Genomic DNA, 14,935 nt, shown 5'->3' on the forward strand with positions numbered 1-14,935 from the left:
AGCAGGGCCCCAGGCTGAGCACCAGTGAAACCATTGATGATATGTGAAGCACAGAGCTGCACTGCCCTCAGCTGCTCCCACATCTCTGACCCTTCACGCCAGTTCCTGGTTTTTAAAACAGCTGAGAACTGGCTTATATGACCAGTTGGCTGTTTCATAATTTTACTACACCACTCACGTGATCTTGGCATATTTGAGTTTGGCATTGTTGCAGTATTAAGTAGGGAAGACATGCTTCACACTTTATTGAGTAATTACATGCATTTGGAAACTTAATGTGCCTTTCCATTATGATGAATAACTAAACAAAACATTTGTCTATAATCTGAAGAGTTACCAGTGTAGATTACAATCTGAAGCTTTTCTAGAAAGCTGCATCTCAGCAGCTTAAAAAAACAACATTTTATTTTGATAAAGTACTTATTTGCAGTCATTCTACTTTACCTACATGTTGATTTCCTTTTATCCATCTATTTATCCAAGTATGTATTGCATAAAAATCCACTCTTTCCTAAAGGGAAACATACTTGTTGGCTGGAGCTTCTTAAAAAGGCATTTTGCATAACAGCTGTTTCTGTGGTCCATTCCAACAGGACTTTCATTTTGTGTTGCAGGTGACTTTAATCCCAACCCATGACTCAGAAGTGATGAGGGAATGGTATCAAGAGACACATGAGAAACAGCAGGATCTTAACATCATGGTTTTGGCAAGCAGCAGCACTGTTGTTATGCAAGATGAATCTTTTCCTGCATGCAAGATTGAACTGTAAGAACAAGATCGTGCATTACAAGACGAAACTTTGTTTCCAGAAATCCGTCAGTTTGAAAACACCTTATCTGAAAATTCAACTCATCTATTTCAACTGCTGAACTATATACCTGCCAAATGCTATACTGTGTCACAGTGATGCAAGTCACTAATATTTTTCAGTCTTTGTTGGTTGCTAAGGGAAATAACAGTCTTCCCATAGTAGAGTACAAATTACTGCGAAAATACAGATCCAGTTGCATCTCCACTGAACATTTTGAAACCATGCACTAGCAACCCTAAATGACTTTTGCCAGGTAGAGGCATTTGCCCTCTAAAGAAACACAAAGAGAGAAAGAGAGAGGGGTAGGAGGAGAAAGTAGTAAATTATTAGGTCTGCATTAGTCTCATGGCAATAGATGTATCGCTTACTACAGCCTGCTTATGTTCTCACATGTGAAGAAAGTTTTAAATTTTTATCAAATATGAGCTATCACTATGGGGATCCTTTTTTTAAAGAATTAAGTTAGCTCAAAAATATAAATAAAGAGAACATGGCTAGGAAGGGATGTATGACCTAATCACTCATCAGCAGCTTTCCACTTTAATTTGAACTCTGCATACTGACACACTGTAACAATCATAGGCCAAATATGCATGTAGTCTGCACCCCATCCAGAAGTCTAAAACCTTTCTTACAACATGCAGAATTATTGGTCTAAGGCATGCTTCCAGTGAAAGCCCACTCACTCCAGCCAGAACTGACCAGTCCACATGCTTGAACACCCATGTCCACTGTCGATTACCTGAAGCAAAATACCAAAGCGGTCGGGAGTACATACAGTAGACAATTTGCCTTAGAAAGTGACTTGAATGTACAAAGAAACTTGATGCACTTATTTTTTAATGCTGCGACAGCAATTTATAAAACATCTCTGTAGGATCATAGTTACACCAGTAAAGAAGTGTGAGTGTACACGTGTGGTATTAGGAACTTACCTGACTGGTCAAATGGTTTGGTGCTATGAATTACGTATATTAGCTATGTGAACGCTTCATTGATGCACCCGGACAGCTCAACAAGGCAAGATGAGCTTTTTTCTGAAGGCTCCTTTTGTACTGTGGAAGCAAGATTGAAGTGGTGTCCAGTATCAGAGTTACAAAACTTAGCGAAACATTCAGAATGATGGAAAAGGTTACCTGTGAGCCTGTACAGAGTTCAACCTTCCTTTGTCTTACCTGATTTTATTTGTTTAATTTAAGAGTGAACCTGGGAACAAATGTACAGAAGTCTTTCTCTTTAGTGCTGTGTGAACTTTTAATACATGATTTGTAACTAACATTTTCATTTACAGGTAAATGCAAAGAAGATTTTTCAGGTGAAGGCATTCTTTTTAGTAGTTTTGCAAGATAAATGAGTAGTGTTGTTTAAGATTCTAGTGAGAATGGATATTGAGGTAAAATTTATTGAAAATAGTCAACTGTCAATACCTTTTTGGGGAGAGGGGTATGGAAGGATACCCTCGTAGTAAAATTATTCTGTTGATGATGACAGAAAATGGGATTTGAGAAGTTGATTGCTCAATACTTAAAAGGTTGTAACCCACATTCTCAACCCTCACAAGATCTTGAAAAAGGATAGAACAAGCAATAAGCTAAAATAAGTCCCTTATCTTCCCTTTTCCTTCCTTTCCCTTCTCTTCTCCTTTCCTTTCCTCTTTTCTCAATTCTTTCATTTCCTTCTTTCCTTCTCTTTCCTTTACTCCTCTCTCCTTCTCTCATTTCCTCTTTCACTTCCTTTCCTCTTCCTTTTCCTTGCCTCTTCCTTTACTGTTCTCTTTTTCTTCCTTTCCTTTTCTTCTTCTCTCCCTTCTTTTCATTCTCTAGACTGCTTGCAGATGAACAACATTACTGCTCTGAGATTTGGATTTTTTAGTCTCAGAAGTTTTATCCCAATTTTTAAAATCTTGTTGCATTGCAGAAGGTCTGCAAATCTCAATTTAAGAAGGTGTAAAGGCCTCCAGCACGGAGTTATGTGCTGGTTGTATGAATCACCATTATGGCTGGTATCAAGATTTACAATGTAGTGAACTATGACCTCATTTTATTTTCTTTACTTATAATTTATTTCAATTTTACATTGTTAGGATATTTTTGTTTAATAGGTGTATGTTTGCACTCCTAATTTTTATGAGGGTTTTTAAATTCTGGTTTAGAGTCTTGTAAATGTGGGCTTCTCATGCCCATTTAATGCTGTGAATTACTGTTTGTCAGTGGTTGGGGTTTTGATTTATTTTTAATGTCTTCTTCTCTTTTTCTAGGTTTCTCTAGCAATGCTGTTTTATTTATTGCTATACCTTTTAAGTAGTTAAGAATAACTCAGAGTGACTATGGCACAAAAGGCAGATGGAAATGTATTGTGAAAACAAGCATGTTTGCTGGGCTCATGTCATTCACTTAAAAATGCTTTTGTAATACATATCCTACAAAGATATGGGCAAAATTTTTGGCAGAATAGTTGTACTATTTCTATAATTCTTTCTGATTTGTCTACTTTATTATATAGGTCAGAATTCAAACGTTTTGAGTGGGTGGGAACAGATTTTCTGCTTTTCTGACAACACCTGAAATGGTTTGTATCTCTGCTTTGGTAGAAAATTGTGTTAAGTACAGCAGTGGTCTTGTGACTAATCTCACTTATGCCACTTACTCCTGTGAATCAGGAGCAATTTCACTACTGTCAGGGAAGTTACAGTCATCTGATCCTACTGTAAATTAAATTGGAATCAAGCCTTAAATATGCCCAAGCAAGTTTATGATGGCTGAAGCATTTGTTTTACTTCTGAAATAATAATGATAATTAGACAGTTACAGTTAACCTTAACATGTACATTTGCTTTTTTTGCTGCTACAAGAATATTAAAACCCTGGTCTGGCTATTCTGAGGTATTTTAATGCCTATTCCATCAACCCCCTTCCAAATAGCAATGGCACCTAGATTCAACACAGCAATGAGCTCCTCCATTAGCTCCTCTTGCCCTTAATGACTTTCCTGCCTGTAGAACTAATCTACCTGTGCTAATCCTAGTACTACACAACTAGTTTAGTGTAACAGTCATCAAAATGTACTGTGTACATTAACGATGAGTGCTGTTGATCAGCATAGATTTCTAGGAGCATGGTTTGTTATTGATTACTCTAATTGTAAAGATTCAATATCTGAGTGCTAAAAACACTCCATTTCAATGATGGTATTACCCATAACAGCATTCCCAGTCATGATCTTTATGCTATTAATATAATGCTTCATATAATTCAATGAAGAATTAACTTTGGGGATCCCATCCCACTCTTGTACTTGGACAGGGCTTCTCTTGCATGCCTTTTCAAAGTCCTGTGGTGGGCCTGACTCATTGACCTCTATTTTCACCCCATCTTTCATAGAAATCACTTTTGATTTTTTTTTTACTTATTTTACATACGTGGTGAATGGAGATAACTGTGTATATGAATGTTGGGGTTTTTTTAATTGTCTATGATAGCTTATGCATTTTAGAAGAGTTCTGGTACTCTTTTACTAAGATTTAATAAATTTGTTAATTGAATTTTCAATCCCTCCCAACACAAGCAAATGAGCTCCAAAGAGCACTTGCTGTGCAATTTGGAACATTTCTGTCATGCGCTTCTCTTTGTTCATCTGTCGCCAGAGGTTCTTGCTCAGTAATGATGTTTTTGAGAGAAATAGTAATTTTCTTGGTCTGGATTTACTAGAATATGAAAAAATACAATGTTTACATTTGAAAGAAAAGCTTTCATCTTGTCACTTAATAATTGAACAAAAGACTAAAATCAACTAGAGGTGAGCATTTCTTAGAAGGCAATTATATTATTCACCTGGTTTAAAAATGTTTACTATTTAAAATTTTAAAAAATAAAAACCTCTTGTTTGTTGTGACTTTACAAAAAGAAAAAATTAGAAACTAAATAAAACTGGCATAAAATATAGAAAGAAAAAAATTTAAGAAGCAGCTTCTCTCTACTAGGCTAACTAAGAGCTCCAGATGGCAGGAGCTAACCTCTTCAAGACTGGGCTGTAATCTCAATGTAAAAGGCAAAATCTGAAATATGCTTTCACGCATTTGCATGCAGCCATTATCTTCCAAACTATGGAAAGAAAGTCTTGTGGCTGGCTGAGAAGCACCTCACACACCTCCTCTCTCTTGTTCTGAATGGTGTTTGTGTCAGTCTGCAGCTGTGTATGGTATTATGTCTTATAATCCTGCATCACTTCTATTCTATCCAGTCATATCTAATGTAGAAAATTAGTTTCCAGTGAAAGTAATATGTAGTGCTTTTATGATATTTGTGTGCAATATCCCCTCTTCCATTGAGGATATTTGATGTAAAGGAATCAAACTCAGTTCCACAATAAAATACAAAAGTGATAAAGTGGTGTTGACATGTTTCTTGTCTTTGTGTATGTATGTATTTTTAAGTTCTCCTTTTCTCTTAGTCATGATTACCTAGTATATGAGGGGTTTTTTCTGAAGACCAGTGATTATTTGATTGCCAGACAAACCCCAGTCTCTCTTTAGAAACTTGAAAATAAATGTGGAAGAATACTTTTATCTTGTGGTGCAAAACATAACCATGATGTACCATGACATGGCTTCCCTTTGTTGTTCTCATTTCTGTACTCCTCAGCAGAATGAGAAAACACCTCATTTTCAGTAAGTACACAGACATAGATGATGCCAAATAAAGTTACATCAAACTGAGCCCACCCTGAGGTCTTTTCCAAAGTTGTAGCAGTTCAGCAAGAGTGCAGCTTGTCTCCAGTGCTTACGGACCCTTCCTGACCATCACTACCCATTCATCTTGGTGAGTAGAGAGGACAGGGCATTTGGGGAAGCTGAGCCCTCAGTTCAGATTTTTAGTCTGTAAACGTTAGAATTCCCCTTCTGCTGTTGAGGGATGCTGTGAGATAAAGGCTTTCTGCCTTTGTCGTTCTTGCAGCTGCAATGCCTGCTGTACTAATGTGCAGAAGTCAATGATGATGGCATGAAAGCAGGTTAAGGCTGGGGCAGCAAAATGCAAGGCGTGCTCACTCCCAGGAGAAGCAGAGGTTCTGTGGGATTTCTTTCACCCTCAAACAGCAGTCTTCGTTTGCAGGCCTTTATTAATTTCCAAAGTCCAAGGGCTTATTTGTAGCTTATGACAATAAAAAATTCTGTACTTGTTTTGAATTGGGCTAAGCATGGTGAAATAGAGAAAAATTATGACTAGATGAGGGAAGTCAAGTGCTGCAAATCCTAAGTATAATTCTGCATATGTGTGCATCAAGGTTTTCGAAGCTTTTGAGGTAGACTCACTAACGTTACTTAAAATATATCAAAATGAGTGTACAAAGGAGACCATGTCAAGCTTCAGTCCCAGTCATTTACTTGCAGCTGCATAGCAAAGTTATGCATTTGCATAAGTGTAATGGGGGCCAAGCCAGCCTGGTGTGTGGTGTTTGGCTTGCTGCTGCTAGATGCCACATGAAAGCTCCTTTCTTCAACATAGCTTAACAAATTCAGCTTGTGAGGTCAGATTCCGTTGGAACATGAAGGTTCCTCAGACCTTTTCAGTCTATCAAAAATGGGGGATCTGTCTTGTGGCATCCTAGACCAGTAGACTGTTCATTCTTGATTTCTAGTGTTCTGTGGATGGGGGAAATTTTAGCTTTTCATTGTACTCAGGATGAGGCAAAAAAGAGGTGTTGAGAGGTCTCTGATTAACAGCTACAGTGACATGCTATAGATCCAGCTTACACTCAACTTTGCAACAAAACTCCTTGGCTTTCTAAAGCATCTCTGGGACCATAAGCATTGCCCATGTCCTTCATTCAGCAAGCAGTTCTTGACCACTGCCTGCTATTGTAGTCACTACTCATTTTTCACAGACGCGACTAGTCAGCACTAGCGTGCACCATCCTCTGTTCTGCTGTGTGCCTCCTTTGACACCATCTCCCATAGCACACTCCTGGAAAAGCTGGCAGGCTGCAGCTTGGACAGGTGCACCCTTTGCTAAGAACTGGCTGGATGCCAGGGCCAGAGAGTGGTGGTGAACTGTGCTGCATCCAGTTGTGCTCTAGTGGTATCCCACAGGGATCAGTGTTGGGCACAGCTCTGTTTAGTATTTTTATTGATGATCTTGATGAGGAGTCCGAGTGCACCATGAACAAATTTGCAGATGATACCAAGCTGGGAGCGAGTGTCAATCAGCTGGAGGGTAGGAGAGCTCTGCAGAAGGACCTGGACAGGCTGGATTGATGGGCAGGAGCCAACAATATGAGGTTTAACAAGACCAAGTTCTGGGTCCAGCACTTTGGCCACAACCCCAGGCAGAGCTCCAGACTGGGGACAGAGTGGTTGGACAGTGGCCAGGCAGAAAGGAACCTGGGGATACAGACTGACAACAGCTGAACATGAGCCAGCAGTGCCCAGGTGGCCAAGAAAGCCAATGGCATCCTGGCCTGTTCCAGCACTAGTGTGGCCAGCAGGAGCAGGGCAGGGATTGTCCCCCTGTACCGATTGAGTACCCGCTGGAGAGGCCATACCACCAGTTCTATGTCCATTTCTGGGTCCCTCACTCCAAGAAGGACATTGAGGTGCTGGAGCATGTCCAGAGAAGGGCAGTGGAGCTGGGTCTGGAGCTCAGGTCCCAATAGGAGCAGCTGAGGGAGCTGGGATTGTTTAGCCTGGAGAAGAGGAGGCTCAGGGGTGAGCTGATCACTTTCTACAACTCCTTGAAGGGAAGGTGTAGCCGAATGGGGGTTGGGCTCTTTTCCCAGGCAACCAGTGACAGGCAAGAGGACACAGTCCTAAGCTGCATCAGGGGAGGTTCAGGTTGGACATTAAAAGGCATTCCTTCACAGAAAGGGTGAATGGGCATTGAAATGCCCAGGAGGTGGTGGAGTTGCTGTCTCTGGAGGTGTTTAAAAAAAGACTGGATGGGGTACATAGTGCCATTGTCTAGTGGACATAGTGGTGTTAGGTCATCATTGGACTTGCTATTCTCAAAGCCTTTTTGTCAAATCTTTTCCAGCCTAGTTAGTTCTGTGATTCTGTGCTTCAGATTCAGCCCAAAACTACCAGAGGCTGCATAAGGCTGACTGCCCTCATGATAGCAGGAGATTTGCTGGTTTTTGACTGTTAGGTTCAGCATAGTTTCCACAAGATACGAAATGCAGAGGAAAACTACAGAACTAAATCAGCAGACACTATAGTCTACACAAGCATTTTCACTGGTCCTCACAGATCCTTACCACCTGATGTAGCTGCTTCTCTGCACTTAAACAATTCCAGCATTACCAGCCCCAGTATGAATTGCTGGCAAGGTGGAGGTTGACTGTACATCTTTTGCCAGCTTCACTGCCAAAACAATTGCATGCCATGATTTACACATTATACTGCAATTGGTTCATCACCTGGTCTTGTAAATCATACAGAAAAGATTATTGAAATACCTGGACCTTATGGCCTAATACAAACAATGTTAAACATACATAGCAATGCCTATATGCACTCGAGTTGCATCCTCTATACCTGTTAAGGTCCAGGAAATAATTTTGATTGAGCTTTTACAAACCTCATGTAATTTTACCTCAGCTCACCAGTGTTACTTACTTAACAGCTGAAGGTAAACTGAACCACAGATCCAATTAAATAATATGAACCCTCCTGAAGTCAGTATACCCAGAGTTTACAGTTTCCAAAGATGAAATTATACCAGCAGTTACCCTGTGTAATGATCAGAACAGGCTTGAAAATTTCTTTGCCCAAATCACATAAGGGAGGAATTGTCAAGATTTGCAATAAGCAAGATATACTGAGAGCTGAATTTTGTCCTGTGCTTGTCACTGGGGCTCTAATTCTAAGGCTATTTCTGTGCCTGGGACATTTGCAATTTGGAATGTGTAGAGTGGACTTGAGTTCATCAGAAAGGCTTAAGAGTAGCAAGACAGTACTATGCAATTGCTAGCTGAGTTCAGTGACAACTTTGATTTCTGTGGGGGATACTGATCTAGAGTAGGCAACACAGTTTTCTACCACATTAAGCATCTAACGTTACTTTTTAATTAATGCTTTGTCACTAATTTTTGACTTATACTTCATTCTCCACAGTTTTATTTTGAAAGAGTCACTGTCCCAAGTTCAGTTTGTCAGCAGTATAGCAGTAGCTTCTCTTCTACAGTTGAAGTCTTTTCCTCATCTCAGCATTTCCTATCATTAAATTATCAATACATTTCTGGAAAGGTAACTTTAACTTTACTCTCCACAGATGTGCTCAAACATTCAAATATATTTTGCAGGGCTGAATTGTAGTTTGTACATAAACCCAGGAACCTCAGCAAAAGTGGATGCTCTTTAGCAGACCACATCTTGCATCCATCTAAATCAGTGGTGCAACTCCCTTTTTTAACTGTTGACTCCAGCTTCCTGAAGAGGCAGGAGAGGACACTTGCTAACCTGTGCCCCAGGCTGTCTTCTGTCTGTCTCAACAGCACTGTGATGATGACTGCTCAAGTCAGGAATCCCCTTGTACAGGCCAACCTTCCCCCGAAGCTGGCAAGCGTCATCGTCCTGGTCCTATAGTTTAAGGGTGACCAGAGAACCCTGGGATGGGCAGGCAAGCAGCTGGGACAAGCCACTTAGAGAGGGAACAGGTGCTTGACACCAGCACTGTGTGTAGGACACAGCATATGACCAGGTCTGAAAGCATCTTGAAACCTTATCTTGGCAAGGTCAGGTGTTACCATAAATAGGGCCCATCTGTGCAAGGCTTCTGGCAACATTTATTTGAGCTGCAAGGGTATAAATATGTAATTTTCTTCTTGTGAATAATGGATAATGACCTCCAGTCCATTGCTGGAACTGTTCTGCCAGTAACACTCAAGGGAGGCAGAGTTACATATTTGCTTGCCTCAGCAGCAGCATATTTGGTGTCTGTCATGGGTTTGAATTGGGATTTTTTTCTCTTAAGAGCAGCCAAATTCTTACCAACATACTAAGTGGGCTTTGCATTTGTATTGGCTTCTGTTTCTTTTGGTTAGCATTGTTGAAGGGTCTCTCCCAGACTTGGGAAAACATGGGAGAGCTGTTAAAACTCTTCGGCATGTACAAGTCTGGCAATGCTGTACCACACACACTACCACAGTCAGGTATTATTTGGGCTGCTTGCCACAGCTCAGCGACTATGCATGCCAGCATACTACTGCTTACAGAAACGGGAGATTTTCCCCTGCCTTTAGCTATAAAAACACCAGAAGAATAAGTAGGGAAATTATTCAAAAACTAAGATGCACTCCTGTGATTTAGAAATATACTGACAAGTGAGAAACTACAATAGCTTTAATCCAAATCGCAGCTGTAGTCCAACAAAAACAGGATGTGAAAGAACATTTCTAGGAGAGATGTTCCAAAAATATGAGCTAGTGTTACTACGAAGAAAGATTTTGGTCTGTCCCCTCAAGGAAATATTCAGCCAGTCCTATTTATGTATAGAAAGGTCTAGACAGCTGTCTGGAACAGGATAGCAAGAACCAGAAATGTTTCAAAAAGCTTGAGAGCATCCTAGTGAGAAAGTGCTTATTGGGTTGTGAGCTTGCATCAAACATCAAGTACCAGGGAGCAGAGCTGGATGAAGTCAGAGCTTTTTGTGTTTGTAGAGCACACATATATGCATATATATATGTAAGCATGTATTTTTTATATGCATATATACATGCCTCCACATTCTTTCCTTAGCATCAGAGCTCACACTTAAGCAGGAGCAGATCAAAAGCAGCTGTATGACTGCCCTGCCCCTCCTCCTTCTAAATGTGGACAGCTGCATCACAGCAGGCAAGCACAGCACACATGGCTGCAGGCATCTGGACAGAAGGGCTTTTGACTACTTGGGGCCCAGTTTCACTCCAAGGTGCTGCTTCAAACTTCTTTTTTGAGAGTAATTCAGCAAGCAGGTAAAAAGTAAGTTCTACGTGCAACATGATTTATACGAGGGGGCAAATAATCAAGTCTTAGATATCTTGGAGTGGGAAGGAGAAAAACAGGTAAGTTAAGCCTAGTTAGCTGACACGGTGTTGATTTTTCATGATGTTGCATTCGGTACAGAGCTACTGTATGGTCTTCCTAGGGAAGATGAGCATATGTCTGAACAGCATTGGTCTCTGAATTAGTGTGTCTCACCATTTGTCTGTCTTACCATTGACCTTGTTCAAAGCAAGCAGGAAGAAGAGAGCACCAAAGAGGAGAGTAACTTCCCTCCCCTCCCTCAAGCTTCATTTGCTAATAAATAACTGTTTTGAGCATCTTAAGATTCAGCTGTATCCAATGGTCCTCAAACCTCAGGGTACCCAAGCACTTGGTACGCTAAGCTGCTTATAGCACTGAGATGCGGATGCAGGGCAGAGACATGGCTAGCCTCCTTGGAGAACAAATAAATGTGAGGTGGTACACAGGAGGAACTTGAAGGGAATCGCAGGCAAGACCAAAAAGGAAGCAGCAATGAGGATTGCTGGAGAATTCAGGAGGGTGCAGGTACACTTATTGGACATGTAAGGATTTGCTAGATGTGAAAAGTTTGGCTAGACAAAACATGAGAAACTGGTTGCTGTTGAGACCATGGTGAAACGTGGTGGGGAGGAGCAGAACAGCAGCTACTAGACCGTGGAGAAATACTTAGCTGGGGTCTAAATGGTAGAAGATCCCTGGTGTGCAGTTGGTCCAGCTGGTCAAAGTGTCAGAAGTGGCTTCTCATTCAGGGTGATACCAAGGCGACAGATCAATGAGAGGGCTTGGCTTTTGGTTTATGTCACAAATAATCTGGATCCTCTGCTGCAGGTCTTGGTTTTGGTGTCCTTCATCTGGCCCCATCAATATGATTTTCTGCCTGCAAAGCATTTTGCAAATAAATTGCCTTCTCCCCAGGGGAGAGGGTGATATGGGAGGAGACTGGGCAAAAAGACAGAGAAAGGCTATATTTAATGGTTTAAGTTTATGCTTTGAATTGTGTTTAAAGGATTCCAACCCACATGTCTGGAGTAAAACAAAGAGGTAATCTATAATATTCATTAGCAGGCTACTCAGCTCACAGGAGGATTTTTTTTCTCCTATTGGTGTAATAGTTAAGTCTAAATAAATGGAAAAGGGAGGGGTGGGGGTAGTTGTGGGGGAAGTGAAGCCAACCCTGTGAGACAGCGGGGACACAGCAGCTGGCAGCTTGCTGGAGCTCAATTAGCATTAGCAGCCTGGTGTATCTACCAGCAGGCTGAGGGAGGGAGGGAGGGACAGAGGGAGGGTAGAGGTGCCCCCAGAACCAGGCTCCTTGTGCTGCCAAGAGACCAACAATAACCAAGGAGAAATTTGTAAAATTGTAGTGTAGTGAAGATCACAAGAGTATCTTGCCTGTAGAGAGAAATTCATAGAGAATTTGGATGAAGGAGTATCATGAAACTTTTGGAGCTATAGCCCATGTCCTGAAACTAAAGAACTGAAGTAAGTGGTCAGGTAAGGGACACTACATTTTCCAGTGCCTCAATCAGGAGTGACTATGACCTCTTTAAAGCCACTAGTTTTAAGGAAATTGTTCTTAGCAGCATATTTGGCCTTCTACCCTTCCTTATGGCTCCCTAACTTCTCCTAGTAATCAAAAAGCATTTAGAACAAAAAAGAGAAAAAAAATTACAGGAGACTTTTCTCAAAAGTCCAGGAAACTCCACTGCTAGACAAACCACAAAATCATCCACTTATCCAGCTGGAGACAGCACTCTCTTATTGTTCTATGGGAGAAACTACAGGACTTGCTGACAAGATGGGGTCAAGGACCTTAGTATCAAGTTTCTTGGACATGAAAGAGCAATCAAGCTCCGAGTGTATTTGGTGGGAATTCTTAGAAAGGTATCTGGTGTATCACGTATGTTTTCTTACACTTAAAACAAGTTCACAGGTCTGCAGCATGTTCTCCCTGGATTTACAGTAAATTTGTGGTGGATTTGAGTTTTATCACTGCAAAACTAGACACACACACAAAAAAACTTGAAATGCTTATTTAGACCCTGTGGTAAAGTACAGTAAGAGAACAGTGCTGTTGCCTTTAACAAACTGCAATTACAGCAAGGCTGTTGCTCAGGTCTCTCTGTTTTAAAGGACCTTGCCCCACTATGCAGTCCAAAAAGTTTCTGTCTGCAGCTGACAAGATTCAGTGGCAATGTATAAATGGATGGATGCTGATGCATCACAGCCAAAATCAATGCACTACGATTCTTTCGTCCCTTGCCATTTCCTTGTGGTCTTGTGAATAGTTACATTGTTTTACTGACCTGAAGAATGGGGCATGGGACCGTGAAAGGAATTAGGTCAAAAACCTCATGAAACGGTGCCCAGAATAGAAAAGGAAAGTGCACCGCAGTATGAGGCTTCTTGGTGTGTGCTGAGGTGACTGCGTGTTTCTCTAGTGACTAGAAACAAAGCAAAGCAGCACCAGTAAATGCAGAAATTTCTAACGTCCTTGCAGTAAAGACATATCCGAATGCATGTACAAGTGATAACTCACTAGGCTGAAAGTCTTGTAGTTTTAAAAATAGCCTTAAGTTAGGCCTCCAGTTCCATGCATAGTAGCTTGAATTTTCCAAATGAGTTGGGAAAAAGAAAAAAATGCAATCAATATACGTTAATCCTCTTAGTGCCTGCAGTTCAGAATAGCAAAGGCATTCTTTCCTGTGAGAAACCCTACTGAAACTACTTGTGTTTGAAATTCTCTTTTCTTTCATTCCTTCCACCCTCTAGATCTTTCATTCCCAGGCAAGCTACTCCTTATGCCTTTGTTTCTTTGTGTTGTCTATATCCTATCTCTTGCTTGGCTGATGGTATAAGGAAAACACATCATATACAGGACAAAGATTTCTAAACCACATGTGCTTTACTTCAAGAAACAGACAAAATGGGATGTTTAATTTGCATACAGCAGTCACACCTGCAGCATGATTGAAGTGAAATAATAATAATAATAATGGTGAGCACTTCAGTTCACTGACGGAGGAGTGCATACCACTGCATTCCTAGTTCCAGTACTAAGCAGATGCTTTAGCTAGCTTCCTAGCTTCCATTTCCTGCTTAGCCTGTTCTCTCATCTCTCTTTCTCTCTCAATGAGAAGTACTTGTAGTTCTTCCCACTTCTTCAGGTTCTGCTCGTGTTTTGCAATGTCCTCTGCTTCACATTCTGGCAGTTTTTCCTTGACAAGCTGGGTGGTCAGAGTTAGCAGGCTTTCAGATTCAACTTTGCCAAGTGAATGCAGTTTGGAGTACAGCTCCTGTCAGAAAAAGAGATTTGGTAGGGTGTGTCAAGGAGAATGCCAATCAATCACAAAACAATCAACACAAAATACTTCTCTACAATCAATATATTACTGAATAATAGTAATTATTATTATTATTATTGCTGCTGCTATACAGGCCAGGTAACTATCACAGAAAAGTGTTTCAACTGTGGTAGTTGCTACCATTTCTTGAAATGCTAACCTCTAGAGTATTTGTCTTTTTTAGCAAAATCCTGAATCAATGACATTTCATTTTCGTTAACTACTCAAATTCTCTTCTTTTTCCAACTTCAGTTATCTGGTATTAGCAAAGTTCAGCTGACCAGTCAACCACAATAAATATAATTTAAACATTTTGGTTTTGTGTCTTGCCTCAAAACCAACTGCATTATTTCATCCACACTGCCTGTATCAGCATTCCTCCCAACAGGTGCACATCATTTCAAATGTTCTCTAACAGCATAGTAAGTAACTCCCATAATTTTTCTTCCCAACTTACTGTGTCTGGGGTGTGACTACACTTACACAGATTATACAACACTGCTAAAGCAAGGGATAGTTTTTCAGGGATATTCTACACCGGAACAGAGCAAAGCCTCAGTGAGGAACTCTGGTTTTCTTTCTTAAGCTTTACTTATCTAGATTTCCTGCAGCATAAAATGTTAACTCACTTAAGATGATGAATCATCCAGTGATACTATTTCTGGCTTTCTGTAATCTTTAGCCTGATGGCTCCTTAACATTCTGATTAATTGCCTTGAAAGTGCAGATACACAACCAAGGAGATGATACAGTACTGGAAAACTCTTTATCCCTTGTTCACTCAT

General features: G+C 40.6%; 2 protein-coding genes across 3 annotated transcripts in view; one reads left to right on the plus strand and one right to left on the minus strand.

Annotated features, from left to right (window-relative positions):
- The window catches only part of MAP1B (microtubule associated protein 1B), a 68,459-nt gene extending 63,262 nt beyond the window's left edge, over nt 1-5,197 (plus strand). The window contains exon 7 of the mRNA XM_014882736.2: nt 615-5,197. Coding sequence (XP_014738222.2) covers nt 615-770 — 156 coding nt within the window. The 3' untranslated portion in view covers nt 771-5,197. The remainder of the gene's footprint in view (nt 1-614) is intronic.
- Nucleotides 5,198-13,692: 8,495 nt separating this feature from the next.
- The window catches only part of MRPS27 (mitochondrial ribosomal protein S27), a 42,866-nt gene continuing 41,623 nt past the window's right edge, over nt 13,693-14,935 (minus strand). For both annotated transcript variants that reach the window (XM_014882860.2, XM_088156008.1), the window contains exon 11: nt 13,693-14,102. In XM_014882860.2, coding sequence (XP_014738346.2) covers nt 13,863-14,102 — 240 coding nt within the window. In that variant the 3' untranslated portion in view covers nt 13,693-13,862. The remainder of the gene's footprint in view (nt 14,103-14,935) is intronic.

The sequence above is a fragment of the Sturnus vulgaris genome, chromosome Z (genome assembly GCF_052056855.1).
Source record: "Sturnus vulgaris isolate bStuVul1 chromosome Z, bStuVul1.hap1, whole genome shotgun sequence".
Classification (NCBI taxonomy): Eukaryota; Metazoa; Chordata; class Aves; order Passeriformes; family Sturnidae; genus Sturnus; species Sturnus vulgaris.